Source organism: Megalops cyprinoides, chromosome 7, assembly GCF_013368585.1.
Source record: "Megalops cyprinoides isolate fMegCyp1 chromosome 7, fMegCyp1.pri, whole genome shotgun sequence".
In the NCBI taxonomy this organism is placed as follows: domain Eukaryota; kingdom Metazoa; phylum Chordata; class Actinopteri; order Elopiformes; family Megalopidae; genus Megalops; species Megalops cyprinoides.
In genome coordinates, this window is record NC_050589.1 from 36,570,447 (window position 1) to 36,598,002 (window position 27,556).

The following is a 27,556-nucleotide window of genomic DNA, read 5'->3' on the forward strand; positions in this document are numbered from 1 at the left end:
TGAAACTATTTCAAAAATGTATTTTTGGTGAGTTTGCAGAGATCTTTCTATAATATTCCATCTGTGACTGTAATATTAAGGCAATATGGCATATATATGGTTATAAGATGTGAATCATTTTATGGGGCAGTGGTTTGGACTGCCACTTTAGGAGCCCTTGATTTAAGCATGTATCTGTTGTGGTGCCAACAGGTATCAGAATCAGACTTTACTGGCCAAGCATGTTTCTACACATACAAGGAATTTGCCTCCGGTTCCAATATCTTTTGTAGTGCTTTCAAACGTCAAAGTGACAACAGCAAATACCAAATAACAGTAGTGATACAACTAACAACAGTAGTGCAGGACACATACATGGAATAAGAATGGAATGATAGTGGTATATACAAGCAGCAGTTGCACAAACAGCATAAGATAAAGTTTACCTGAGTGCAGGCTATTGATATGTACATCTATTAGTTATATAACTATTGCACTGTGGACACACAATAGCAGGGATACAGTTGTCATGTGGCTGGTTTAACAGTTCAAGAGTGTGTTGTTGTGTGGGAAGAAACTATTCTGGTGTCTTCTTGTTTTGGTGGGTAATGATCTGAGGCGCCGGCCGGTGAAAAGGAGTTTGAAAATGTGGTGGCCAGGTTGTGAGGGGTCAAGAATGATTTTGCCTGCCGGTTTCCTGTTAAACTCTTGTCAATATCAGAGCTACATATGCATGTGAGAACAGTGGCAGATGTAACATTTCCTGGATTGTGAGGTAAAGAAAAACAAACAAAGGATGTTTAGAAACATTTTACTCCATACAAAAGAAACTGTCCACTTAAAACAAATGTATAGATCATTGGTTACAAAACAAATGCAAAAAAAGACATATGATAGAAGATAACTTGTTCTAAAATACAGTGTACAATAATCTTCAACTGGCCATTTCATTTTCCTTCACCAATGTCCCCTGTTCTCTGATTCACACTACTGAACAACCAAAGTTCAGGCCTTCAGTGTAAATGTGAGAGGCCTTTTAAATCAACATACATGCATCACATACTCTGACAGCTTGTTAATCACATCATAATGTGCAGCCATAGAGCATTTTAGTGGGGATGAACAGATTTTTTGGAGGGAACATTACTTATTACCAGCTGTAATACAGAGAAACAGACAGCACCTGACTGATTATCACTACATTACTGTAATTTAGCAGATGCTCTTATCCACAGTGACTTACATAGGTTACAATTTTTTCCCTGTCATCCATTTGTACAGCTGGATTTTTACTGAGGCAATTCTGGGTTAATTACTTTGACCAAGGGTACAGCAGCAGTGCCCCAGCAGGGAATCGGACCAGAAACCTTCTGGTTATGAGCCGTGCTCCTTACCACTGTGTTACACATTGCTGAATAGTGGATTTACTTGGGGAATTCCATACTAATTGATTGACAGCCTGATAAAGTAAACAATAGGTTGGTTATCTGACCACAGCATGGAATAGCTGCTTGGCTTTTGGACCTGTTGGTGCTCCTTCACCAGCTCCTCTTTGTTCTTCTGCATATCTGTCTCCAATTACGTACGCACGGCATCTGGCTTCACGAACAGTCTGCTGTGCCAGTAGTCAGGGTTGTCAAAGGATCGATCTCCCCCTGGCTCCCCCACTCCAGCACGCACCTTTATGTACCCCCCCAAACCTGGGCGTTTAGCCGGCCCTCCCCTGGGCCCTGGTTGGACGTTCTGGTATTCCACTTTGTCCCCTCTGCAGATAGTAATGCCTATTGCGTCCATTTCCTCATACTCGTATGCATCCCCTTCACCAGCTATGGGACCGTTGATTCCAGCTCCTTCCTTCCCTTGCAGACTCTGGCTTAGCCTGGGCTGGTCATTCGTGTACTGGTATGCTTCCTCTTCTTCTTCCTCTTCATCTTCCTCTTCCTCTCTCTGCCTGTTTTCCTCCCCTTCCATGTTACCATTCTCTCTCTCTGCCTGTTTGATGTGGTCATCCTTACTGTGGGGGGGACCCCCATTTTCACCACAGTTTGGCTCTGTACTCTGGATGTCCATGTATTCATACTCCACTACCTCCATCTCACACCTCTTGCCTTGATCTTCTGTGTCCTCACCATTACAGCCAGGGAGGTCTGTGTTCTTTTCTTTCTCTGCTTTGTCTCCCTCTGCTGGCAATAAGTGGTCACTGTGCTCTGCTGAGGTTCGCCTCTCTTCTGAGACACTGTTTCTGGTTGGGTGGAGCTGCTGTCTGTGGCCCTGCTCAGCATCTCTCCCCCTTGGTGAAACACTGGTATTGCAGGACGGGGAGCGCATAGGGGAGGATGGCCTCCTGCTTTTTCGCAGCGATCTGTCCCTTTCCTGCTTGGAGGCACGTCTGGGTGAATTGGAGAGTAAGTTAGCCTGTCTGTCCATGCACTCGTACTCCTCAGGGGTGGAGTCTGTGACGGATGTCCGTGGAGACAGGCCTCTGGAGCTCCTCCCACAGGGCAGGGCGCTTCGTGAGGCTGGGCGTGACAGGAGATTTTCTATGATAAAAGGAAAAAAAAGCAGACTTAAGTCATCAGGAAGAGAAGGATTTGAAGAATGTCTCCCATTATCTCGTTCCAGTGTAAACCCCAGTGTCAATCCTCCATGTAATAGTGTAACGGGAAAAGAACGGGAGATGTCAGGACAGGCATTGGAGAGATATATAGGGGTGGGAGGCTTGTACTGTATATTGGGGCTCAGAGGTACTCAAACTTCTGTGGGAAATAAACAGGAGCAGAATATACAACGCACAGCAGCTAGACATTAGAGTCCTCAGTTTGACTTGCATTTTATTTGTGAAAAAAGACGACCATCTGAAGCTAGAGGAGATGGTGGGCCTGACTGTTGCAAAAGCAGTTTTTGAACAATGGTTAAAATCAGTGCTTGGTGAGATCTTTAAGAATGTCTTGTAATTAGTTGTAATTAGTAATTACATATGTTTTTGTCTACTACTGAAAACTGAAAGGATGGAACCATTAACTGATCTAAAAATCAATCTTAGTATTCCAGAGAGATAATTTTGTTGTTTCTGTTTGCTCAGGCGAAATGGGTGGATTGCTGGGACAGTGAAGGTGTGTGTAATTAATTCATGAGTTCCACAGTGCTAATTTGCCCTAACCATCCAGACATCGGTAAGTTGGCTTGATGTGATGAGGGGGGCTGAGAAAGACATGTTATAGTGTCCGTATATGTTAGACGCAGTGCAATAGCTCCATCTGTTACGAAGTTCATGAAGCCTCCCTCTCCCACTACTGGCGCCCGGGCCTCTACATGTTAAAGGATACATTGTTCTAAATGTTAAAAAATGGCACATTGCTCCTAAGTGGTGATCATACAGACAGGACCAGCCCCCTCCCACACCCAGCTGCACTGTGGGGTCACCTCTCTCCGCAGCGTCAGACACCCCGGGCAGTACGTATCCGTAGCTATCCTCCTCCGTCTCCAGGGGGCGTGTGTCCAGGCGGGGCGAGAGGCCCGCATGCTGCAATGCCACGCTGTTCGCGCCATCCTTGCGAGACCGGGCTCGGCGTAAGCTGCCAGCCAGCGGGACGTCCTCTCTCGACTCTACCTCCAGACTGACGCCACACCCCTCTGAGCACTCAGACACTGTCCGTGTTGAGCTGAACCGGGGGCCGGGGGACCGCAGCTTTTAAGGGAGTGAGTACATACCGTGAGTACCAGCAACAGTGTGAAGACGTCAGAGGGTTGTGCTTAACCTGCATTGCCTCAGTAAATACCTGCTGCATTGCAGGCAATGAGAAAAAAAGATTTTCCTTTATGATCGCTCTTAAAAATTACATGAACACATTACATAAACATTACATGAACATGAATCTGATTGCTTGAATGTTTAAGTTTTTCTGTTTAGATGCTTTACCACTGATGTGTTATAATACTGTTCCCTACCTATGCTCTTGTTCTTGCAGTTGTCACAATACATTCTATATGTATCTTGCAATCTATATGATGGCCTTAGAAGTCATTAAGGAGAAGAACATCTTAAGTAAGAGTTACAAGTAAGTAATGAATAATGTGTGAAATTGTCACCTCTGTAAAACACCATGGATTAGGAGATCAGTCAGCTATGTGGAAGTAATGACGATAATTATTATGATTATTATTACAATATTTGTAATGATAATGCTCATACTTGCTGTATTAGAGCAGAGAGGCTGAATTTATCTGCACTCTTAGATTGTACGGTGGTGTCACTCTGAGTGCTGACTCAGAGAGCATGTCCTCTCTGATACAAACACTGCTGTCAGAGCATCATAACGTGGCTCACCTGGCAGGGGTCATCTCCCGAACCAGGGGTCATGGGCAGGTACCCAGCGGGTCCAGGCACGGAAGCCACACTCTGAGTGAGAGAGAGTGAGAGTGAGCGAGAGAGAGAGAGAGAGAGAGAGAGAGGGAGGTCAACCTCCTTCCTAATGTTCAAAAAATCCCCTATCCTTTTTGGCAGCAAAATGTGTATCCTCTCACCATAACCTGAAGGACAGTGGGTAAACAAAGTTCACATTGTTCTTACTGCAGTTTGTCTGTTAAACCACAAGCTCTGGCATTTGTTTACTGTCATGCCATTAAAGCTTCATTTGAATTTAATCAAACTGAGAGAGGGAGAAGGTAGAAAGAGAAAATGACAGGAAAGGAAAGAGAGGTGCAGTGTAATTTGACTTACAAAGACACAGTTCAACTAGACTCACCCTGTGCGACTCAACACGCAGTCGAGAGTGGCTCCTCATTGGAGAGCGGCAGAGGGGGGGCGTGGCCATGACATCGTGAAGTCCTTCCATTTCCTGGTCCTCTAGCCGTGCCTCCAGTTCGCCCAGCTCCGCTCCTCTCCGATGGGGTTCATCTAGGGCAGTGTCTGATTGGCCGCTCTCCGCCTGGGGGCGGGGTGAGAAGGACCAGGACAACACACGTCAAAGCCCATGGTACAACAAAAAATATTCATGAACTTTTATCCAGTCCTTACAACCAGTGGAAGATATTGCACCGTTACCTTGATTACAAGGAAACGTGGCGGGTCCCTAGCCATCCGAGTAAATTCATTGGCCAGCTCCTTGAAGGTGGGTCGAACGTTCTCATCAATCATCCAGCCTGTCAAAAAGGAGCAAACATTGTTCACAGTAGCCAGGTGCTGTAGACATACATGTGGATCAGAAAATACAAGATGTCTGTCTGCGACTGTATGTGCAGAGTGCCGGTAAAAAGAGCAGGACTCACACTTAACCATGACCATGTAGACATCGATGGTGCAGATGTGAGGCTGTGCCAGGCGCTCCCCTTTCTCCAGCAGGTCCGGCACCTCCTGGGGGCGGGTTGCAGCATAAGGCTCCGCCCCGAATGACATCATCTCCCACACCGTCACTCCTGGGCAGTGACAGTGCATACATATGTAAAGTGTGTGAGAACAGAGAGATGAACACACCTCAACAACACACTCAGACTGGAAGACACAGAACACAGGCACATACACACCCATACATACATACACACACTCACCGTAACTCCATACATCACTCTGATGAGTATATCTGCGAAACAGGATACTTTCCAAAGCCATCCATTTTATTGGAGCCTGTGAAAGATAAAATTATAGAAATATTGATCTGTGCTGAGCTGTGATTCAAGGACAATAAAATCCACCCTTTATCGCAGGGCAGATGGCGTATGTTGTCGTATGTGGTCTGTTTCAACGCCCCCTTCCGTGAGGCAGTGGTGCCACAGGCAGGCAGGTCACGGGGCCCTGATGGACAGGCAGTAGGTAGGAGGAACTGTGTGGTACCTTGACCTCACTGTAGAAGTACTTCTTGTCGTCGGGATAGAGCAGGTCCGCTATGCCGAAGTCGGAGATCTGGACGATATAGTCACTTTTCAGCAGAACGTTTCGTGCTGCCAGGTTTCTGTGGACCATGCGGTGCTCCTCCAGGTAGAACATGCCCTGTGGGAGAGACGGGACAGTCTGGCACGCCGCACTGATGTACATGCCCAGCTCCCAGCCTGCGTACAGTACCCATAAACCCCGGCGCGGTGTCCGGACCTCGGCACCTCCCTCCAGCAGCACCTCACCTTGGCTATCTGCACACACCAGTTGAGCAGGCGCTGGGGGTCCAGGCTGTCCCGGTGCTGCTTGATGTGCTCCAGCAGGGACCCCTGCACACTGAGCTGAGTAACCAGCTGCAGACAGGCACCCGGGCAGACGCCTAAGAGCCTCACAATGTAAGGGTGGTCCAGGCTACCCATCGCCAGCATGTGCTGTGGACAGCAACAGGTGTTAAAGAGGCACGTCAACCCACCTGTGTCTCTAGAGGTCACATCAGAGCATAAATATGCATGTCTGTGTCTGGCTTTGAGTGCCCTGTATGTCACTGTGTGAGAAGAGTGTAGAAGGCAGTGGTGCATTAGTGTGTGTCAGAGTATGAGTGCATTGGAGTTAGCTCTGAAGTGTTTTCTGATAATTCCCTTTTTAAGCACACTGTATTGTGTCAAATTAACTCTACTGGACTTGTGAACCACTAAAAAGGGAGTCTGTAAGTCTGTGTCAGTGACAGTGTGTGAATGTGTGAAAGTCAAGTGTGCATGTGTGTGTGTCTGTGTGAATCTGTAAGTGCGGTGAGACTGTGTGTGTGTGTGTGTGCGCGCGCACTCATCTTACATCGGTGATCTCGGTGAAGGTCTGCCGGCCAGAGCGATCCTGGATGGTCTTTATTGCCACAGGGATTTTCACAGAGTCCCCCTCTGGAATCCACACCCCCTGAGGAGGGTAACAGAGAGGTAGGAAACAGGGTGGCTGAATAACACTTGTGGTTATAGGGAGAGAGATCAGCTGCGTTGGATATGTGCGGTGTCAATCCATTTACGAAATGATATGAAATTTAATAAAAAGACCACTGTCATGCCTTCTTATGCCGATTTTGAGTTGATGTGGGGTCAAATGGAAGACAAGACATTACATTATATTATTGTCATTTAGCAGGCGCTCTAATCCAGAATGACTTTCATTGGTCACAGTTTTATCCATTCATACAGCTGGATTTTTAATGAAGCAATTGTGGATTTGGTACCTTGCCCAAGGGTACAACAGCAGTGCCCCAGCAGGCAACTGAAACAGCAACGTTTTGGTTATGAGCCCTGCTCCTTATCAGAGGAATTGTTTTCACGCAATGACCCCCATTTTTGACTCTGTTCTCTACTATCCCTTAATGCACTTCTCCCTAATACCATCCACCAATAAAATCTGCTCCTTTATGGTGTCCACCAATAGAGAATGGAAGCAACAAGAGCTGTCATTGGAGAGAGACACACGCAGGAATCAGAGGTGTGTGCTCACCTTGTGCACAGTGCCAAACACCCCTGACCCCAGGAGTTTCGTCTTGCGCAGTTCTTGAGTTCTCAGGATCCTCGTGTGAACCTTCATCCCCTTCTCTCCCACATCCAAAGGCTCGAAGCTCTGAAAGCACATACAGATATGAGGGCACAAAAGCACACACACTTGCACGCACAGAAACAAGCATACGTGCACATGCTTAGAATCAGACACTGCAATCCACCCTTTATTCCTGCTCTACCACATTTCTATTGTCTATCACTTTTGTTTACTCTTTGTTCCATTTCTAAATTTTTGTCTTCCTTTAAACCACAAATGTTTAAGAGTAACAAATCCAAAATGAATATAAATACTAGCCTTGATATATCCTCTGTCTGGTGTACTTGAGTCCATTCCTTTACTCTCTCATCTCTGCTAGTACAATTTCCTTTTTTCTCAAATTCCACTCTACCCACCTACCAAATGCTCTGGCTGATCCCAGTCCTCCCCATGGTCCCTCCCACTCATTTCCCTTCCCAGTAATCTACTGGCCCCTTCCATTGCCTCCACTGGTCCCTCCATTACCTCTCCCCCTAGCCCCTCCTAGCCCCTTCCCCTGTCCCATGTGATGACTCACATCCCCACTCTCCAGGTAGCGTCTCATGGCTCGTTTGCGGCGGATGGCCAGACCACGGCGATACAGTATGACGAGCACGAAGATGGCCAACCCCACGATCAGATTGGCCAACACACCACCCACAATCCCTGCTGTGAGCATGCTGAGCGAAGAGAGACAACCATGTGTGTGTGGTCAGAGCAGGGGTACCAGGACAAAGGCATTGGAGCTGCATTATACAGTGTAGTCACAGACTCTGACCAGCAGGGGGAGACACTGACCTTGAGCTGTCTCTGTCTGTAGACAAGCAGTCTGGCAGACCAGGGCCTGAACACCTGGAACATACAGCACTGGGTTACTCACACTTTGCCAGAAAAACATAGGTCAGACACAAATAGTGACCCCTAGCAAAATGCTAATCTGCCAACACAAGCACAAGCTAAAGATAAATGCACCACACATACTGCAAGAGTCAAATTACAACAACCTGATGGATAGACGATGTAGGCTCATCCTACACAGAGGCAATGGTCTATTCATGTACTTATGCATCTTCTTGTCCTGACATGCCAACATGTTCTATATTTGACAGACATTACAACTATTATTGGGTGTGCTTTTTTGCATGCTGGTGTACCTGATATTTACATAACTGGTGTAGGTGGAATAAATTGTCAAAAGTGAGTACAAACGGAGTGAAAATGGCTGAATGTTCTTTCATCAGTGAAGCCCGACAGCTCAGGGACCAGCTGATCGTTTGAAGCAAGAGTCCTGTCCCTAACTCTCCACAGTGGGATGTCGTTCTCTGACAGTACTTCTGTTATCAATAGCTTCCTACTTCCTGCTCTGCTGTATGTAAAGTGATTGACCAGTCCCAGCATTGTCTTCTACCCAATGTGTCAATGAAAATGTTCATTTTGTTTTTATTAGTGTGCCGTTCAGCTGGGTTTGCTGTCAGGCCTTGGTGTGGTATTGAGCATACGTTGATGATTTTGAAATCTGAGTGCAAACTTAACTCATTCTTTAACGGTTGTGTGGAAACGTATGTCATACAGCTGACATATAACTGCAGCTGTAAGGCTTAAACTGACATTGAGGACGTAATGTTCAGGTAGGAAGGGCATAACATGCAGCCACCCGATGGGTGAACACCCCACACAATGACACCAGCAGGTACCGTCACCTCCCTCCATCCGCCCGCACCCCCCGCCCCTTACCCCTGAGTGCAGTTCGGGTGACAGGGCTCGCAGCGCCTCTGGGCATTGGGGTATTTGAATATGAGCCCCTTCTCCCCCATCACCCCATTGGGGCAGAAGGGCACACAGTGGGGGCCGTCCCGCAGGTTGACACAGGCCACACACTCATCAGCCCCCTAGGTGGGAAACAAGAAGCAGGGGGGATCAAGACCAGGGGTGGAGAAAAACACCCTGCAGCTTACAGTAAGGAGATGGGGTAAGCGGGGCAAGATACTCAGATGAGGGAGGAAAAACAGGCAGAATCACAGATGGGTAGAGGAAAACTAAAGAACCACAGAAAGGGTTACAGAAAGAGAGAGGAGAGGGCAGCAGTGCGGTATAGTGATAATGAGCAAGGCTCTTAACCCAGAGGTTGCTGATTCTATCCCCTGCTGGGGCACTGATGTTGTACCCTTGGGCAAGGTACTGAACCCACAAGTGCCTGAGTAAATATCCAGCTATATAAATGGATAAAAGAATAACCTATGTAACTCACTCTGGATAAGAACGTGTGCTAAATGACATTAATGTAATGTAATGTAATGAGAAAGGAGAGGGAGAGAGAGTGAGGCTTTAGAGACTGTACCAGCCCCGTGCAGCTGGCTGTCCCCTCCTGGAGCTGACACTCTGAGTGACAGGCCATGCACTCTCCCTTCGGTCCTGCAAACTCCCGCGGCTCCCTGTCACACACACAGAGAAAGAGAGGAGGGGGTTAAAACCTCACTCAGGCCCTGTGGGCACACATATGCACACGGGCCATGGTTGGACCCTCTGAAGAGGAACACTTTTGGGCAGGCGGACTGACCCTGTGAGGAAGTTGCAGGTGGAGACACAGGTGCCACCTCGGCTGTAGTTCCTGCAGGACAGGCACTGCCCCGGGCCCGGGCCCCAGCACCCGCTGTCCGAGCACAGTGGGTCACAGACCGCCCCCTCAGCAACTGCACGCACACGCCAGCAAATAAAACACACTCAGATCAACAGCTGTCACCGCTCTCACTGTGCTGTGTATTCACACTGGTGCAAGTGAGAGGAGGGGCCAGAGAGATATGGTAAACATTTCAGGGCAGCATGAAAGAGAATCTTTACCTGTTCCTCAAAACTGTTAATTGTTTGTTAACTACTTAAATGTTTAAGGATTTTGTCTTTCAGTGTTCAACCTTGTCAATAACTGAGTTCATTTCACATCATTTCCTCTAATCGGTTTATTATTTCATTGTTCCTTGTTGTTTTTTTAATTGTCTAAGCCAAGCCTCACCTGCCTAATCAGTAAACTGAACACAGACTTTGGCTGTTACAGTGGGGTGAGGATACATCCTCAGATAAATATCAGAATCTGGGTTTATATTTGGAATGTATCTGTGTGTATATATGCATGTATGTGAGGGTAAGAGTGTCTATGTGTGTATGTGTGCATATATGTATATGTATATGTCTGTACATGCAAGTGTGCATGTGTATATGCATGTATGTGTGATTGTGTTTATGAATGTGCGTGTGGGTGTACACATGCAAGTGTGCATGTGTGTATTGATGTATGCTTGTGTGTGTGTGCCTGTGTGTGTATATGTGTATATATTTATACAGGCCTTTGTGTGTATGTGTATATACATGTGTATATGCCTGTGTGTGTGTCTCACCGCAGTCTTTCAGCTGCCGGTTGTTTTTGATGTCCCTGGTGTCTTGCCGTCTGTGAGTGTGGGCCCCAGTGAACAGCTGGGTCCAGTTGACTGTGTGGTGGTAGCAGAGCTTCTTGTTGCCGCTGATGTAGACACTGCCATCACTGATCTCCCTCAGAGAGCGCAGCCCCAGAGAGGTGAGAGAAGGCAGCTTCATCACCAGGAGGGAATAGCCCCTGATAGAGGGAGGGGATATGAGAGAGGGAGGGCGGGAAAAAGAGAAGGAGGAGATAAGGGCAGAGTTGAGCAAGGGGATGAGAAAGCGAGGGAGGGTATGAGGGAGAGAGAGAGAGTGAGGCAACAAGGGGGGATGAGGAGGAGAAGATGAGGGTGAGAGGGCAGAGGGTGGGATGGAAGGGAACAAGAAAGATGGAAGAATCGAGAGAAGTAATGGACAAAGGAGTGGGTGTGAGTACATGAGATTTTGATTTAAAAGGCGAAGGATTTGAAAGTGGAGCAAGGCATGGATAAGGAGGCAAAGCAATGAGATGGACAGTACGAATGAAAACAGAAAATAGGAGCAAGGTCAGACCAAAAAAAATACAGTGAGAAATTGCAAATGCAATTGCAAATTGCAAACATGAGCAAAATGCACAGCCATTACCCAACCACTCCAAACAATTTCGTATAGTACATTGATGAAATATTGCTCTTATAGGGGTTTTTCAGGCTTTGTGTGCATGTAAGTCTGATGTAGTTATATTGCTCTTGAGGATAACAGTTAAATGTATGCTTCCACTAAAACAATGTGCCTTGATGCCCTTGCTGTAAATATTTGTAGCTTGTTTCTGTGAAAATTTTTGTTCTTGTCTCTCAGTGTCACTGTGTTATGTCGAACTGTTGTATTGTCACCGTGGGCCTGAGAGAAATGCAATTTCAATCCTCTGTATGTCCTCTGCATATTGGAGAATTGACAATAAAGTTGACTTTGACTTTGACTTTGACAATGATGGTTGTATACTGTTATTTTACACATATATTTAGCGCCATTTTAAAGCTTGATGATCAATCACATAGTTCTGTACCTGCGTTTCTGTTGCCCCTGTTACATGTATTTCAGGCTTCATGCCATGAAGCAGAGGTGGAAAACCCCAGCTTCAGAAAGTAAAAGTCCTGCCACGTATTTGTTCTACCCATGCACTTCACCAGCTGAATTTAACTAGCACAACTCTTCAGCCAGGTAGAGGAGCTAATTAGTGAAATCACCTTGTTTAGTGAACGGCTAGAACAAATACATGGTAGGACTTTTATTTTCTGAAGCCGGGGTTTTCCACCTCTGCCATGAAGGCCTTATTTACATTTACATTACTGTCATTTAGCACAGTGTTTCTCAACCGTCTCCTGGAAGACCATTTGACCTGCATGTTTTAGATCTCTCCTTGCTCCAACACAGCTGATTCAAATGATCAGTTTGTTATTAAGCAGCTTCAGGAGTTCATAACGAGTTGATCATTTGAATCAGCTGTGTTGGAGCAGGGAGAGATCTAAAACATGCACACTGATTGAGCACACGCTGTTATCCAGAGTGAGTTTGCATAGGTTATTCTTTTATTCATTTATACAGCTGGACAGTTACTGAGGCAATTTGGGTTTAGTGCCTTGCCCAAGGGTACAACAGCAGTGTCCCAGAGGGGAATTGAACCAGCAACCTTTCGGTTATGCGCCTTGCTGCTTATCACTACGCAACACTGCTGCCCTCTTACAAGATGGTCTGGATAAGGGCGTCAGCAAAATAAACTGTACCAGCACTGCACAAAAGTTACGGTGTATAACTACTATGTATGATTGGTCCCATTCACTTAAGTTTGTCTGTCAAAAACACACTACCCACCCTGACTAACCCCCTTAGCAAGGGCTTAGACCGGGAACAGATGATACTATGTTTATTCTTATCTGTTGGTACAGAGCTGTTAGTGAGGGTTTCTCAGCGTGCAAACACTCAGAGATGAAGTGAACATGTGACACAGCGGCATACCTCTTAGAGCTAGGCCCTCTGGTGAAGGAGAGATGGAGAGAGGCGGTGGTGAAGGGGGGTGGGGTGGTGAAGGGGGGTGGGGGGGTGGGGGAGTGCAGGGAGGGGGTGAGGACACACAAAGAGAGACACAACATGTTGGTGAAAAGGCATGCATTGGGTCTGTTTTATGATGCAATTAAAGAAGGAGGTAGATGGATACAAAAACCTGGACTAGGTTCACACATTCACAGATGGACAGGGTCATGCTATCATATGCTGAGTCACCATGCAGGTCAACAGCAACATGCACAGGCATAAAAAAGCCGAATAACATGCAAATACACAAACAGGCACAGACACACACAGCCGGCATGACCCAGCCTTACGTGTAGAGCGTTCTGCCTTGTATGGTGGTGAGGTTGGAGAACACGGACAAATCTGTCAGCTGTTTGGGCCATGACTGGATGCTCAGGATATCTGGTCAGAGACAGGAAAGTAAGACACACACGATATGCACACATGCATGCACACACGTGCTGGCACACGTACCCGTGATCTCTCGAACTGTACGGAAGACGTTCAGCTTCTCCGGGTCGAGGGCTGAGATGTTGTGATAGTCATCCCTGCAGATGCATGGAGGTTGGCAAATTAGTTACTAGAACAGCCATGATTGCTGCTTAATAATCACTGTGGACATGCAAGGAGGTCCAGCCTCACACTTCTCATCACAATGTACAGAGTACAAACTACAGTTCATTACTTCCATTATTCATTTACATGTTCAATATCTGCTTATGTGCAGACATTACATGCTATATGAAATAATTGTAATAATTATAACATAAAAAGACACTACCAACATTATTATCCAATGGGACATGGATTCTGTTTTTGTTTTTTTGGAATTCTGTTCTCTATCAAATTCTGAAGTGCTCTTAATATTATCAAACCTCACATTAGTTTATCATGGGAAACTGAATGCATACTAGTGTACTTAACACCAAGCATTGTCCTTTATTGTATTGTCCTTATAATATTGTGTAACAGCCTGTTATACTTTTCATACATTATAAATGCCCATCTGTCAGCTTGGTGTTGGAAAGGTGGTATAGCTATAGAATACACATTCTAATCAAAGCGTTGGATGCTTTTATTTTAGCATTTCCCAATGTTTCATGCATCCTGGTGCTTTATGCTGTATGAGTCCTCAACAAATAAAATAAATTCTAAACAAGTAAAATAAATTCTGACCATATATTTCACAGCATGTTTTCCCTTCTGTGTTTCTGTTACAGATGCACGTTCTGGTTGCGGTTAAAGGATATGGGGGGGGGGGGGGGGGGGGGCTGCTGTTTTACTGTGGTACATGGGGATATTGATCAGCATACCTGACAATTCAACCCAAGAGGCGATTGAACGATTAACGTGTTAGACCCTCTCCAAGAAGCAAACACTGTTTTGCTCACCCCATGATCCCCGTGATCAGGAAGTGCAGACTGCCCTGGATCTTGGTGCAGTTGATGAAGCTGTCAATGTTTCTGGAATCCACAGTTTGTCTGTCAGGGGTGCCAGTGCCCACACAAGCTGGAGCGAGAGGTACAACGGGTTATCATCTCTTTCATCGCCACTACCATCATCATCACCATGATCTTCATCTACCATCATCACAATCATTCTCATCTTGTGAGGAGAAGAGTGTGAGAGAGGTGCCATCTTCCTGCAGTGAGGATCTGAAGGGAGTATATACTGCAGAGCATGGGTATTGTAGATTATTACTCATCATGCTAGTTGTTGCTGTTTTACTGTGGTAAATAGGGGTATGAAGTGATGTGCACAGTTGAAGGTATATACCACATATTATTGTGGTCATTATCACACATTATGTAGCCTTTGATGTGGTATATGGAGGTATGAGGGGGTTTAAACCACAGAAGGTACAGCATATAATCATTGTCATTGTTTTGTTTAATCAAGGGAAGTATGAGGTATGTATAAAACACATCATTACATTATATTACAAGCAAGTGTCAGACCAGGTTAACAACACTCCCAGACCAGTGAGTGTGAGCATAACACTATTCAAGCCCTACCACCAGTTAACTTGTGCAATCTGACAGGAACCAAGTATACTATGATACAAAAGTCCCTAGAACACAGAATCAAAATATGTAACAATTGTACACATTAAAATAAACATCAAATACTGAGGTAGCAGGTGTTAGGGGGTAGGGATTGAGGTGGAAACAGACATGCAGTCCGAAGAGGTGGGTCTTCAGTGTGTGTTGGAAGATGGCCAGCGATTCTGCTGTCCTAACCTCCGTGGGGAGTTCATTCCACCACTGAGAGACTAGTACAGACAGGGATCATGTCTGAAAAGAGTGGCCCTGTCAGGTTGGAACTGTCAGTTGCCCTGTAGATGCAGAGCGCAGCGATCTTGAGGAAACGTAGGGTTTGAAGAGTGGTCGTAGGTATGAGGGGGATGTCCCATTCACTGTCCTGTATCCCAGCACCAAGGTTTTGAACTTGATGGAATGGATAACAGGAAGCCAGTGAAATGAGGTGAGGAGGGGGATAACTTGACTATGTTTAGGGAGGTTGTAGACAAGTCGTGCAGCTGCGTTCTGGATTAGTTGTTGATGCTTGATTGCACAGACAGGAAAGCAGGCAAGGAGGGAGTTACAGTAGCCCAGGCATGAGAGGACCAGAGCCTGAACTAGGAGCTGTGTTGTATACATAGTGAGATAGGAGTGGAATTGTAGGTTATTATCATTGTAGGCTGCTGTGGTATGTGGGGGTATACACTACAGGGGGTATATACAGCACCTTTGGGGCACAGGCCTCCGCAGGGCTCACACTGTTTCAGCCCGTTCTTCTCCACCTCCATCTTGTCTGAGGGACAGCCGCTCACACATGAACTGCCATCCACCACAAAGTGCGCTGGGAGAGGGAGAACGTTCAAAAAACTGACAAAATTAACACTTTCATTCACACATACAGATAAGGTCAGTACTGACAGAGACAGGCAGAGACATTCATTACTGAATGAGAGGTGCACACATGTGCATCACTGACAGGCAGAGACATTCATTACAGACTTAGGGACACAGACATATTCAGCACAGACAGACAGGGGCATGCTGGGTACTCACTGGGACACTGGGACACACAGATAGAGCCGTACTGGTACTTGGCGCTGGGGTTAGGTTCCATTTGGAAGGTCTGCTTGTTATAGATGAATGGCTGAGGACACTGTCGTACGCACGCTCCTGAATCATTGAAATGGCTGCAGGCCTGCATGCATGCGCACACATACACACGCATATACATTCACATACACACACATGCACACATACAAAAATAAGAAAAGAAAAAAAAGCATGATTCTCTGATGAAAATGTGTTTGTGGAGTATGTGTGTGTGTGTGTACGTGTGTGTGTGTGTGTATATGTGTGTGTGACAGCACTGGGACGGATCAGCAGGGAGCGAGGGCACAGCCAGCAGACTCACAAAGCAATCGGTGTCCTGAGGGCCGGTGCAGCCACCTGCACACTCCACGTGGCAGCACTCATTGGGGGCGGTCCCAAAGCAGCGCCCATCACACTGCGGGGCGCACACCGTCTTCGTCACTGTTTATGGGGAGCAGTTTCGTGTTAGGGGAGCACAAAAAGTGGCAGAAAGAAAGAACACTGTGATAGACAGACACAGGCACCCTTGGCAGCTCAGAGACCTTCAGGAGGTCAAATGTTGAAAAATTGCCATGGGGTGGAGAGAAGCTGTAACATGCTGGCAGCAAAGGGCATATCTTCACAACCATAGGGACACTGACCTCTGATGCACCAACCAATAGAATTTATGAAAAAGTAGGAGAGAATTGACACATTTTTTGTGATTTACCCCTACAGAAAGAAAGAGAGAGACTCACAGATCTGGCAGTGTTGTTCCAGAGGTCCCCAGCAGTGTCCTCGACACGCTGCATGACACTCCTCTGAAAGACAGGAAGTGGCCCAGAATCAGTGCTGCTTCAGAAAAACTAAAACACCCCCTTTTTGAGTCCTCCCCAGGTCAAACATGGTGTTACTGAAAAGGTATGAATATCAGCTGACACTTCTCTCAGCACACACACACAAAATACATACACACAAACTTACTTCTCTCCCCATTGTCAGTGATCTGGATCGGGGCGCTGCTGTTCCTCACAATGTCGGCCCAGTTCACCTGGGGGGCATAGCTCAGGAACCTGTTCCCCAAGATCTGCACTCCTCCATGCAGAATCTCTGCAGAGCAGGACCGCACACAACCACGCAGACAGCCCAAAGGCACACAGACAACACAGGGGATATGCAAGCAAACACACACACACACACAGGGACAGTCATATCATTTCGAGATGGAGGCCAAGACAGTACAAGCCCAGACGTGTTTCAGTGACAGTACACAAGTCAAAGATATGGGCTTTTGTTTGTCATCTTACATGTTTCCTACTGGAAAGACTGGAAGCCCTGCTATGCTGCTGAAAGTGTCTGGGCTGAAGCATTGCTCACACTGCACAGGTGTTCTTGTGGCTTTGCTGTCAGTCTGGTTAACTGTGTGTGCTGACTTCCTTTAAGCACCCATGCACTCTGCATGTTAGGGATATGGCTGTCTGATAGTGTTGCGAGTTGAAGATATGGAAGGGAGTCATGGGCCTTTGGGATCAGGTAGAGAGGACACTGCTGGGAATAGATGAGTGTGATATGTTCACCCCTAATTTCTGCCTCCAAAACCCTCACCAAATCATACTCCAGTCTCCTAATCCCTCTCTCTCTCATGTCCCAATCTCTCCTTCTCTCAAACTTCACCTTTCCTCTCCCTTTTCCCCCTCCTCTACCTTCCCCATTCCCTATGTCTCTCCCCATCCTCAACTCTTTCTCCCTCTCTCCCTCCTTCCTCACTCTCCTCTTCTTCCTCTCCAGCTCTCCCCTTCTCCTTCCCCTTCTCTTCCCTCTCCTCCCTCTTTTCCTCCCCCTCTCACCCCCTTCCCCCTTCTTCCCTCCCCTCTCTCTCCTCTCCTCCCTCTTTCCCTCCCCCCTCCTCCCCTTCTTCCCTCCCCTCTCTCCCCTCTCCTTCCTCTTTCCCTCTCCCTCTCCTCCTCCTCTCCCCCCCTCCCCTCTCCCCTCTCCCCCCTTCCCCTCTCCTTCCTCTTTCTCTCCCCCTTTCTCTCCTCCTCTCCTCCCCCTTTCTTCCCTCCCCTCTCCTTCCTCTCTCTCCCCTCTCCTCCTCCTCTCCTCCCCTCTCTCCACTCTCCTCCCTCTTTGCCTCCCCCTCTCTCCCCCCTCCTCTCCTTCTTCCCTCCCCTTCCTCTTTCTCTTCCGCTCTTTCTCTCCTCCTCTCCTCCCCTCTCTCCCCTCTCCTCCCTCTTTCCCCCCTCTCTCCCCCCTCCTCACCTTCTTCCCTCCCCTCTCTCCCCTCTCCTTCCTCTTTCTCTTCCCCTCTTTCTTTCCTCCTCTCCTCCCCCTTTCTTCCCTCCCCTCTCCTTCCTCTTTCTCTCCCCCTCTCCACCTCCCCTGCTCCCCCTTTCTCTCCCCCTCACCAGTGAGGTGTGTGAGCCCCAGCTCCCTCAGCCCCGCGTTGCCATCCTTCTGATAGTTATACAGGATGAAGAGGGCGAAGTGCTGGTCGTACAGCGTGTTTCCCCGGATCACGCGCAGCTGCTCCAGGGGCAGGCGGCTGAACTGGTTGATGGCAATGAGGATGTAGCCCGTCACCTCTCGGATCGACTAAGGAAATGAGCATTATAGTATATTATTATATATATTCCCTCCATCCCTCCCTCTGTCTCCCCCTTCCTCTCTTTCATTCTCCCTCTCATTTCATACATATACATATGTAAACTTATTTTAATATGCACTCTGTAAAGAGGATCATTCGTATTCCAAAGAAAGTGCTTTTTGAAAAGCATACCAGTGACCAAAATTATTTTTATCCTCAAGTATTTACCAGACAAAATCTTGGAAAAAAAAGGCCTGTCATTCTTCAGGCAGGATATGACACTGCCCTTTTCAAAGTTATTGGTGTTAAAAAACCTTTAAACAAAATAGCTGGGGCAACTAATCCAGTCATCACTTCCTTTGAATTTAATGAGGGAGAAATATATATGGAGGACCTTTAATGTGGTTGTGTGGTCATTGCTTATAATGAAGGATAATTGATATAATGCTCAGTGGAAAAACAGAGGGTGTGCTACTGTTCAGGTACTTGCTCACAGATCCAGCAATGCACATTAGTCAATTGATCTGTCTGAAATCTGCACACCTTGTTCATGCCAGAGTGTCTGATTTGCCTACCATCATCAGAAAAAAGGAGACCAAGTTATTGAGATTTCAGATGGAAACACTTGTACCCACAACATAAGGATGCCACCTCCCTTCCTAACAGAGTTTCAAACTCATGGCCCTCTGGTTTGACGCATGGTCCCCCACCCACAGCACCATGGCGCTTGCTCACACCTGCAGGAAGGAGAAGTCGCGGCGCTCCTCCATGTGCGTGATCTCCAGGTTGCCCATGACGATCTCACAGCCCGTGTACATGTCCTGCATGATCTTGTACTGCACCTCTGAGCTCATGCTCACGCTCAGGGAATTCTGGGTACCTGAGCACACCGACACTGGGGGAGAGGAAGCAGTGCAAAAGGAGGATGGGGAGGAGGAGGAGGAGGAGGAGGAAGAGGACAGAGAGAACCGGAGAAAGAAGAAGAGCACAAGAAGACTGATGTTAAAGATCTATTCATGAGATCGTGGCATTAAAACTCCATATGTTGTATGATACAGTAAGTAAACATAATTCACACATGAGCAGCAATTTTGTGGGCAGCAGTGTGACCAAAAGGTTGCTGGTGCAATACCCCACTGAGGCACTGCTGTTGTATCCTTGGGCAAAGTACTTAACCTGCATTTACTGCTGTATAAATGGATAAATTTGGTAGTCGCTAGGGATAAGAGCATCTGCTAAATGACAATAATGTAATGCATACAGTTAGTAGAAAACATTGTGCATACAAATACATTTCTTTATGTAGAATGTGTAGGCACAGAGAAATCAGTAGTACTTCAATGGTATGGTATGTGATGTAATGGCTGGGATGGTATGTAATGTAATGTGATATGGTAATTCACTGTGTGTTTTTCAGTACTTGAAGGATATAAGCTTCCAGTTTATGGATTTAGTATCATTATTGTGGCTGAGAACAGAGGGGCTGATGAGCTTTTCTGTCTGTGTGGATTTTGGAGGGAGGCACTCAAATCTTAGGGATTGGTGTTACAGGGGTCAGGCTGAGGGTCAGAGCAACAGGATGTAGTGAAAACTGGGGTGAACAGGACAGTTCACCATGTATCTGACCACACAAAAAGTCAGGGTTCAGTTGCCCTGAGGTGACAGCTGATCTCTCTCTAGTTAGAACAAGGACGAATAGGACAAGACAGACACACACACATTGTACACAACCAATGCAGGTCCTGTCTAATGACTTGTCAGATCCTGTCCCTCTCCCTCTATAATGCCTGCATTATAACTCCATCAATGCTTGCAAAAGGTAAACACACTTGCAAGCAAATAAATTTAAAAAATAGTTAATATCAGCCGGGGAACTACTAGTACGGAGAAAGGCAGGCTGCACAGTAGGTAAGATGAAGCAGAGGATTGTGGGATAGATTTTACTGTGGTGTTGGGCAGAAAGGGGACAAAGGTAAGGAAAGGAGGGATATGAGTACATCAGTCTAATCAGTTTGATTGGCTAACTGTACTGTCATCATAAAATGGCACCAGATTAGCTGTAAATCGGTCACAGACACCGCCCGCCCCCCCCCCCACACACACACACACACAATTTCTTTTTGTCTCTCTCACGCACATATCCATGTGCAAACACATATACATACTTTCTCTCTCTTTCTGTCTCTGTCACACACAAGCCTCTCTCTCCCTTTCTGTCACATACACATACTGACACACGAGCACTGGACTCCAGTGTCCCTGATGGACTTTTCCCACAGGAACAAAGCAGGGTATTATGGTGATACCAGTGTGCACTGTGCTGTGCAGTGTGTGTGTGTGAGCGAGAGCATGTATGTATTTTTGTGTATGCACATCCAGATCTGAGATCTGAGTGAGAGTGTGTATGTGTGAGTGAGAGCAGGTATGTGTGCATATGAGAAAGAGAGAGAAAGAGTAAGAGTCTTTGTATCTTCACTTGCCAGTGTGTGTGTGTGTGTGTGTGTGTGTGTGTGTGCGTGTGTGTGTGTGTGTGCACCAGGGCCCTTGAAGGGCTGAGATTTGAGCAGTAGACAATGAGCCAAGTGTGACAGAGGGCCTCACTATCAATAGCGGGGGTGGGGATACAGTCTTCCGTCTGCTGGCACTTGGAAACTTCTAGATCTAAACTAGTTCTCCCAACGTCAGCCAGACACACCAGTGATGATGTCATTCATTTTGAGGAGAGAGGAGTCAGACCAACAACTACTCTACTCAGAAAGCATAACTGAATTGAACAATCCCTATTTGAGGAATATAAAGGCATACCATCTTCTATATTGTTGTTAATGCATATACACTGAAGCACACACAAAAAGATGCCCAATTTCTCTCTTTCTCTCTCTCTCTCTCTCTCTCACACACACACACACACACACACTGATGCTTTCCCCTTGAAATGAATGCATATGAATACCACATAAAGGTGAAAAGACACACCTGCAAAAGATTTCTCATCAATCAGACACAGCAAGAAACAAAGTCCACTCATGTATTTCTTTCCCCTCTTATTCTCCCATAACCAAAGCCATGGTGTTAAAGCAAGCAGCTTAAGAGTGGTTAATCATGTGCTTATTATCATCATGCTGTTTTCTTCACTTCACTTCACCGCTTAACACGGCCAAACAGAAAAGTACCTTATCACTGCAGCTCAGTTTAACAACCATACTCTTATCAGCAATCTATCTACAGTGTGCAGGCACAATGACTACCGAATTCCTGTATGGTGAGTGATAAGAGTTGAGAAATCCTGTTAAACACCCACATACACACGCACGCACGCACGCACACACACACTCTTTAACAAGTTCAAAATTATATGGGCCAACCCTGTGAAGCTTGTCACACAGGTAGACACACTCATTTCCGCTCTCTAATACACCCTCTGCTGATCCCATGTTGACAATGAAGGAGAGGGAAGCCGTTAAAGGCAACATGCCAAAGGAAGTCAAACACAGAGCACTCATCAAACAGCACACAGCATACAGCATAGAGCATACAGCACACAGCCCAGAGCACAGCACACATCAAATAGCACATAGCGAACAGCATACAGCACTCAGCCCACAGGATACAGCACAGAGCACACAGTATATAGCATACAGTGCACAACATACAACAAGCACAGAGCACTGCATCACCGAGCTCCAATCAAAAGGGGGCTTTCAGAAACCATGTGTGAATGGCAGGGCAGGGACAGACAAGGAACAAGAGAGACTGCACAGAAAGAGAGTGTGTGTGTATGTCTGCGTCTCTGTGCGAGGGGAGTAGATGGAGGGAAAATGGCCGACGTACACACAATGGCCCTTTTCTGAACATGCGAAAAACAAGCGCCCTATCCTCCGTCCTGACCCAAAGCCCCCACAGCCCAGCTGCTGCTCTCTCTCTCTTTCTGTGTATAACACAGTGCTGCCACAGTACAGGGCAGTGAAACTGGCATGAACCTGAAATCAGTTGAAATGCATTTTTAACCCAAGCAGCTGAATCGCTCACTCCACCATCCTTCTCTTTTCTCTCTCTCTCTCTCTCTCACTCACACACACACACACACACACACACAGTAACTGGGTTATTATTTGGATTATTGCAGAGGATTTAGAACATTATTCAGTATGCATTTCTCTCAGAGTGTTTAAAAGAATAAGGAAATAAATGTCACTGAAACAAAGGGTGAGGTAACCTGAACACATTACAACACATACAGTAATAACAAAGGCAGACAAACACACAGTCACAAATGCTATAACATTAAAGCCGAACACACACAGCTACACATACAGTTAATATCAGAGACACACACCCACACATACAAATTCACACCACCTATTCTGTATCTGACAAGCCACTGAGTGACAGGAAGAACCGTTACAGTGCCCTGAAACTACTTTGGCACCCTCAGTCCGCACTGAGGAATGCGAGCTGGTGACGGGATGTCTTTGTTTTCGAAATGCTCCTCCGAGCGCAGAGCCACAGGTGAGAGATGGGGAGAAAGAGTGGGAGCTGAGGGGGAGTCAGTCTGCATCTATCTCTCCGCTCCTGTAAATTCATTACCCATAATGCTGTGCTCTTAAGGCTCCTTGGGTCTAGTACAATGTCATACACGTGGACACAGTTGCTTTAGTCCAGGCAAGTTCTTTTGCATAGATTTGCATCTGGCATCTGTAATCAGTCTTTGCCTCAGGTCAGTTGGCTCTGGGTCTTCAATCCAATTCAAACTGACCAATAACAGATCACATTTCATCAGTTCACCCAAAGCTGTTAATTGTTAATTGATCGCCTGTGTGTAATTGTAATTGTCTTATTGTGCAAGTGAAGCCAGTCGTTTTTAATGGGCCATACCTCCCTAGTGAAAGGTGCATTAAATACAGAGCATATGTAACTGAGCTCAATTCATTTCAAGTATAACCAGTTAATTGTTTCATTGTCACTCAGTTTGTAATTGTCTGTAAGCCAGCCACTGGTTAATGAGCCTCACCTGCCTAATCAGACTTGCTAAATACAGGCTTACTAAATACAGGTGTGAGGCTGCAGTGCAAGGTGGCTGTTGGGAATGAGTTTTGGCTGTGATTTTTTTTTTTTTTGTGGATTTTAAAAACTGTTTTCAAAAAAAAAAATTGTGTTGGCCAGGCTTTCCATAAAGAGGAAGAACTCTGCATGGAATTCACTGATATTATTATTGCTGATATGCGTTTTCCTACTTGAAAGTGAGTGGATGCATATCTCTCTGCAGTAGCTTTATGACTCATGTGGTTTGATCACTGATCTTAGGAAGCAGAGTATTCCAACATATAATGAATGCGAATGCGCACTCCCTGTTCTACAGCGTCACCATGGTGGAGCTGTCTTCTGCCATCTGTGCCAGATGGTACCTAAACCTGCACATACATTCACCCACGCACATGCACATGTGCACACATTGCACACCAAGAGCTGAAAATGCTGCTAATCATTTGCCCTTTTTCCTTCTGGTCCAGAATATATAAGTCTGAAAAAGGTAGCATCAGATATTTGATTTTTTTAATTTTTTTGCTCAGTCAATTTCTGCATTCATCATCAGGAGCGAGAATCAATGAACTGACTCTGCAATCTGATTCGCAGTGGATTTTACAGATTTTGGGAACCCGTGAGAACGTGCCCAGCCACGGTGGAACCGGTATTTCATTTAGCTCTGCGAGCCTGCTTGAATATGAAGGCATGAGTCATGCTCCGCCAATCGCGAGCCGCGGACAAACACATCGACAACGAGGGTGTTCCACAACAAGTACAACATGAAACGCGTGACTGATTTCACAAAAATGCACTTGAAACTTGAAATCATAAAAAAGAGTTTAAAAACATTAAAGACAGCAAATCTACATGAGTCTGAGAATGTGAGGCCACAGTAAAAAGCCAAAGTTGGTCCTGGTAAGGAATTGCTGGTAATTTTACATTTAGTTTGGTTTCCTCCATTTATTGAGTTTAAGACTCATAAAAATAGCCACCGCTAGTTCAATATGTGATATATTAATATGATTGTGATCCTGCTCATAGATCTGTCACTGCACTTCTGGGTTCAAAGTCATTTGAAAGAGATATTGAGATCTTTGAGATGAGATATTTCCTGTGTGCTTAGCATGAAGGAGGAGAAGGAGACTAGTTAATGATTAAAACCTTTCAACCCAAACCGAAAACAACTGAGCCAAATGTCTGAAACGTGGATGGAGTTTCTGTTCCTGCTGTGTTTCTGCCAGAGGTGTAATTTCACGGCCCATAACATACTGATATTTCAGGCTCCTCTGAACAATGCTCCTCTGACTGCTCACACTGCCCCAGCAACTAATAAACATCCAACTCCCATCTGCAAAAAATGTCCGTAATTCTGTCATCACCGAGATTAAAAAATATTTTGGCGCTCTCATATGGATAAAAAAGTTGGTAAATTTGTGCCCCAGTGTATGAAAGGCTTGGTCAGGTTTACATATTATACATATATTATAGTATATAAATAATTTGCTTTGCTGGTTAGCTAGCATAACATTATTAATTGTGCTTGTCTTCATTGATATGACTTAATTTTATTTAAGATCTATTTTCACTGCTTATGTTTAGATTTTATATTCATTTTATTAACCATTTTGCATTGTGCATGGTTCCTTGAATGTTACTAGCCAGCTCATTCCCTAACATTTCTACTATCCTGAAATTTCAGCAATTTCTCTGATTCCAGACCCAAAACTGCTTAAGTAACTTGAGTGATAGTGATCAAGCTACCCAGATACAGTGGCAACCTATCATTTATATCAAATCTGTGTAGCTAGCTATTGAAGACTATTATGATCAGTTTACTGCTTGTGAATGATGTACTATGCCTTTAGGTGGACAGTTTTAGTTAACTAGCTGCTGGCTTCCCTTAGCGTGACAGAACTCAGGTCTAGGTGGCATTTTCTTTTACTTTCTGGTTAATTCACTCATCAGAGCTAGAACTTGTCCAAGTGGAGGTAATCTCTGAAGAGTTTGGACAATAGTAGGTATTTTAAATTTGTGCTTGACTGTGTTATAAAGAGAATGAAAAGAATAATCAAGACATGCCCTCTCCTTTATAAGCCCCCCAGACACATACACAACAGAGCGATTAACATACCCAAAACCATACTAGTAAAAATGCAGGACAGTGGACAGACACAAAGGGCTTTACCATGGTATCAGAAGTTATGCTGCTGCTGCCTCATGTGCACAGAATGGTGTAATATTTGGTTATTACATCCAATTATTTCTGGTCATAAAATTTCTGGAATAAAACTTCACATGATTTTAGGGGTCAAGATTTCAAGTGTGTGTGGTCTATTTAAATAAAATATTAAAGTTTATGCATCAAAGGTTTAAAGGTCAAGTTCCACTGCCTTTTCAAGCCGTTTTCTCTTTCTGTCATTTTTCTGATTCCTGTCAACTACTTCCGCGACTTTGCTGAGCACACCCTGTCAATCCGGATGCCATTTTTCTAGACCACCGTAGTGCCCCTCTCAGGAGCAGTTTCTGAACCAGGCGCTGCAGCCCACCACGGCGTTGACAAGGAAATACCTTGTCGATCAATCTGTTTCTCTACGGTGGTCCCACCCACGCTGACTCACTCTAAACACCGTGTGCTCCACCTGGCCACACCTCTCTTAGGGGTAAAAGAGGAAAGGTACAGTACAATTGAGAGTCTGGCACCTGTTCAACTTTGTTCAGGCTTTTCTAAGAAACGAGGAAGGAAAAAATAGACACGTACTCAAGTCTACCAGGATTTAACGTCACCGGGGCAATTAAATATGTCTGCAGCATTAACTAGTTTTGCTACTTAAATCCCATGGATTAAACAGGTTCCCACACACACCAGGCTGGAAAGTATTTGGATCCACAATGAAATTTCAGCACACTGACGCCCTATATCGATAATCCCTCCCATGTCATCACCGGTTTTTCGTTCAGAAAATTGTGGCTGCAGTGACAGAGCCGATCCTTAAGAAACACTCACACAGCCTGCAAACAGGTTAGGGGGTCCCCTCCAAGTGATGCGCAATGAAGCAGGTGATTGGCGTTCCATGTTGGAATGAGATGAACACTCAATTCCCTCTGACTAACAATTTAGTATTATGGGAGATAAAATAGCCGAAACGTCGGAGCGTTAAATTTTAGCAAAATGTGATTTCCTTAAAAAAAACACATTTTAAAAGGCATCTTGACATACCTTCATGAGTCTGAGAGGAAGCGAGCTGAAGACACCACAGAAACGCGACGCTCAGCATAAGCACCTGCCGACCCATAGTCATACTCAATCCGCCGGAGCACCGAACGCAGATCTGTCGAATCCGGTCAAGGGACCATGACAGGAGGACGCACACGATCACGGACCAGGCCACCACTCTTACTCTCGCCCAGTCGGTCTTCTTATTTGTTATGTTTATATGATTTGATTAAGATGCGATCTGAAATGTCTTCGACCGCCTTCGTTTTCTGTAATGGAGAGGCAGGCGAATAGTTCCACAGGTGTTTATCGTCTGCCACAGACCATCTGAAGTGTAGCTCAGTATTATTAAATTATCTGAAGTATCTTACTCCTGAAGCGTTTTCACTATAGATCCACATTGGTTTCATTTACTGGCCAGAGAAAACTCCAGGTAAAAAGAAAATACCTGTAAACAGTAAATTGTAAGAATAGACTTTAAACTATGAAAACAATGACGAAGTTCAATACGACAAAACCAAAGTCGATGGTGACCTGCCTATCATTGAAACGCAGTACAACGCGGACGTAAAGTAGAAAGTCCAGGTGGAGTATGAGTTTCGCGTCTGACGCCCATTTCTCACTCCCTCAGAATGAAACAGACAGGAACTTCTCATTGGTCTGGAACAAGACTGTCGGTGTCCAATCAGATACCGTACTCTGGGAGCGCTTCTGAGGGATCCTACAGTCCTGTACATACTGTACGAACACATACTGTA

General features: G+C 45.7%; 1 protein-coding gene across 1 annotated transcript; it reads right to left on the minus strand.

The window, feature by feature from the left end:
* Positions 1 to 1,328: 1,328 nt before the first annotated feature.
* LOC118780439 (receptor tyrosine-protein kinase erbB-3-like) lies at positions 1,329 to 27,406 on the minus strand. Its single transcript, XM_036532908.1, has 29 exons — positions 26,802 to 27,406; positions 19,297 to 19,454; positions 18,381 to 18,567; positions 16,960 to 17,085; positions 16,734 to 16,796; positions 16,319 to 16,437; positions 15,961 to 16,102; positions 15,635 to 15,748; positions 14,278 to 14,395; positions 13,361 to 13,434; positions 13,198 to 13,288; positions 12,833 to 12,850; positions 10,819 to 11,033; positions 9,987 to 10,119; positions 9,768 to 9,861; positions 9,164 to 9,318; positions 8,228 to 8,281; positions 7,968 to 8,109; positions 7,355 to 7,474; positions 6,680 to 6,778; positions 6,094 to 6,279; positions 5,810 to 5,965; positions 5,527 to 5,602; positions 5,248 to 5,394; positions 5,024 to 5,121; positions 4,725 to 4,907; positions 4,307 to 4,378; positions 3,403 to 3,667; positions 1,329 to 2,519 (listed from the first exon to the last, which is right to left on the minus strand). The coding sequence occupies exons 1-29, from the start codon at positions 26,881 to 26,883 to the stop codon at positions 1,558 to 1,560; spliced, it is 4,449 nt and encodes a 1,482-aa protein (XP_036388801.1). The 5' UTR covers positions 26,884 to 27,406; the 3' UTR covers positions 1,329 to 1,557.
* Between the last annotated feature and the right edge of the window lie 150 nt (positions 27,407 to 27,556).

What these genes read in the sequence shown, in the direction of transcription:
- LOC118780439 (XM_036532908.1), bottom strand. Translation starts at nt 26,883, where the DNA reads ATGACTATGGGTCGGCAGGTGCTTATGCTGAGCGTCGCGTTTCTGTGG. An exon ending in CACCCGAACTGCACTCAGGG is followed by an intron (nt 8,282 to 9,163) that starts GTAAGGGGCGGG and finishes TGTATGTTCCAG; the next exon opens with GTGTTCAGGCCCTGGTCTGC. An exon ending in TGTTTGGCACTGTGCACAAG is followed by an intron (nt 6,779 to 7,354) that starts GTGAGCACACAC and finishes TACCCTCCTCAG; the next exon opens with GGGGTGTGGATTCCAGAGGG.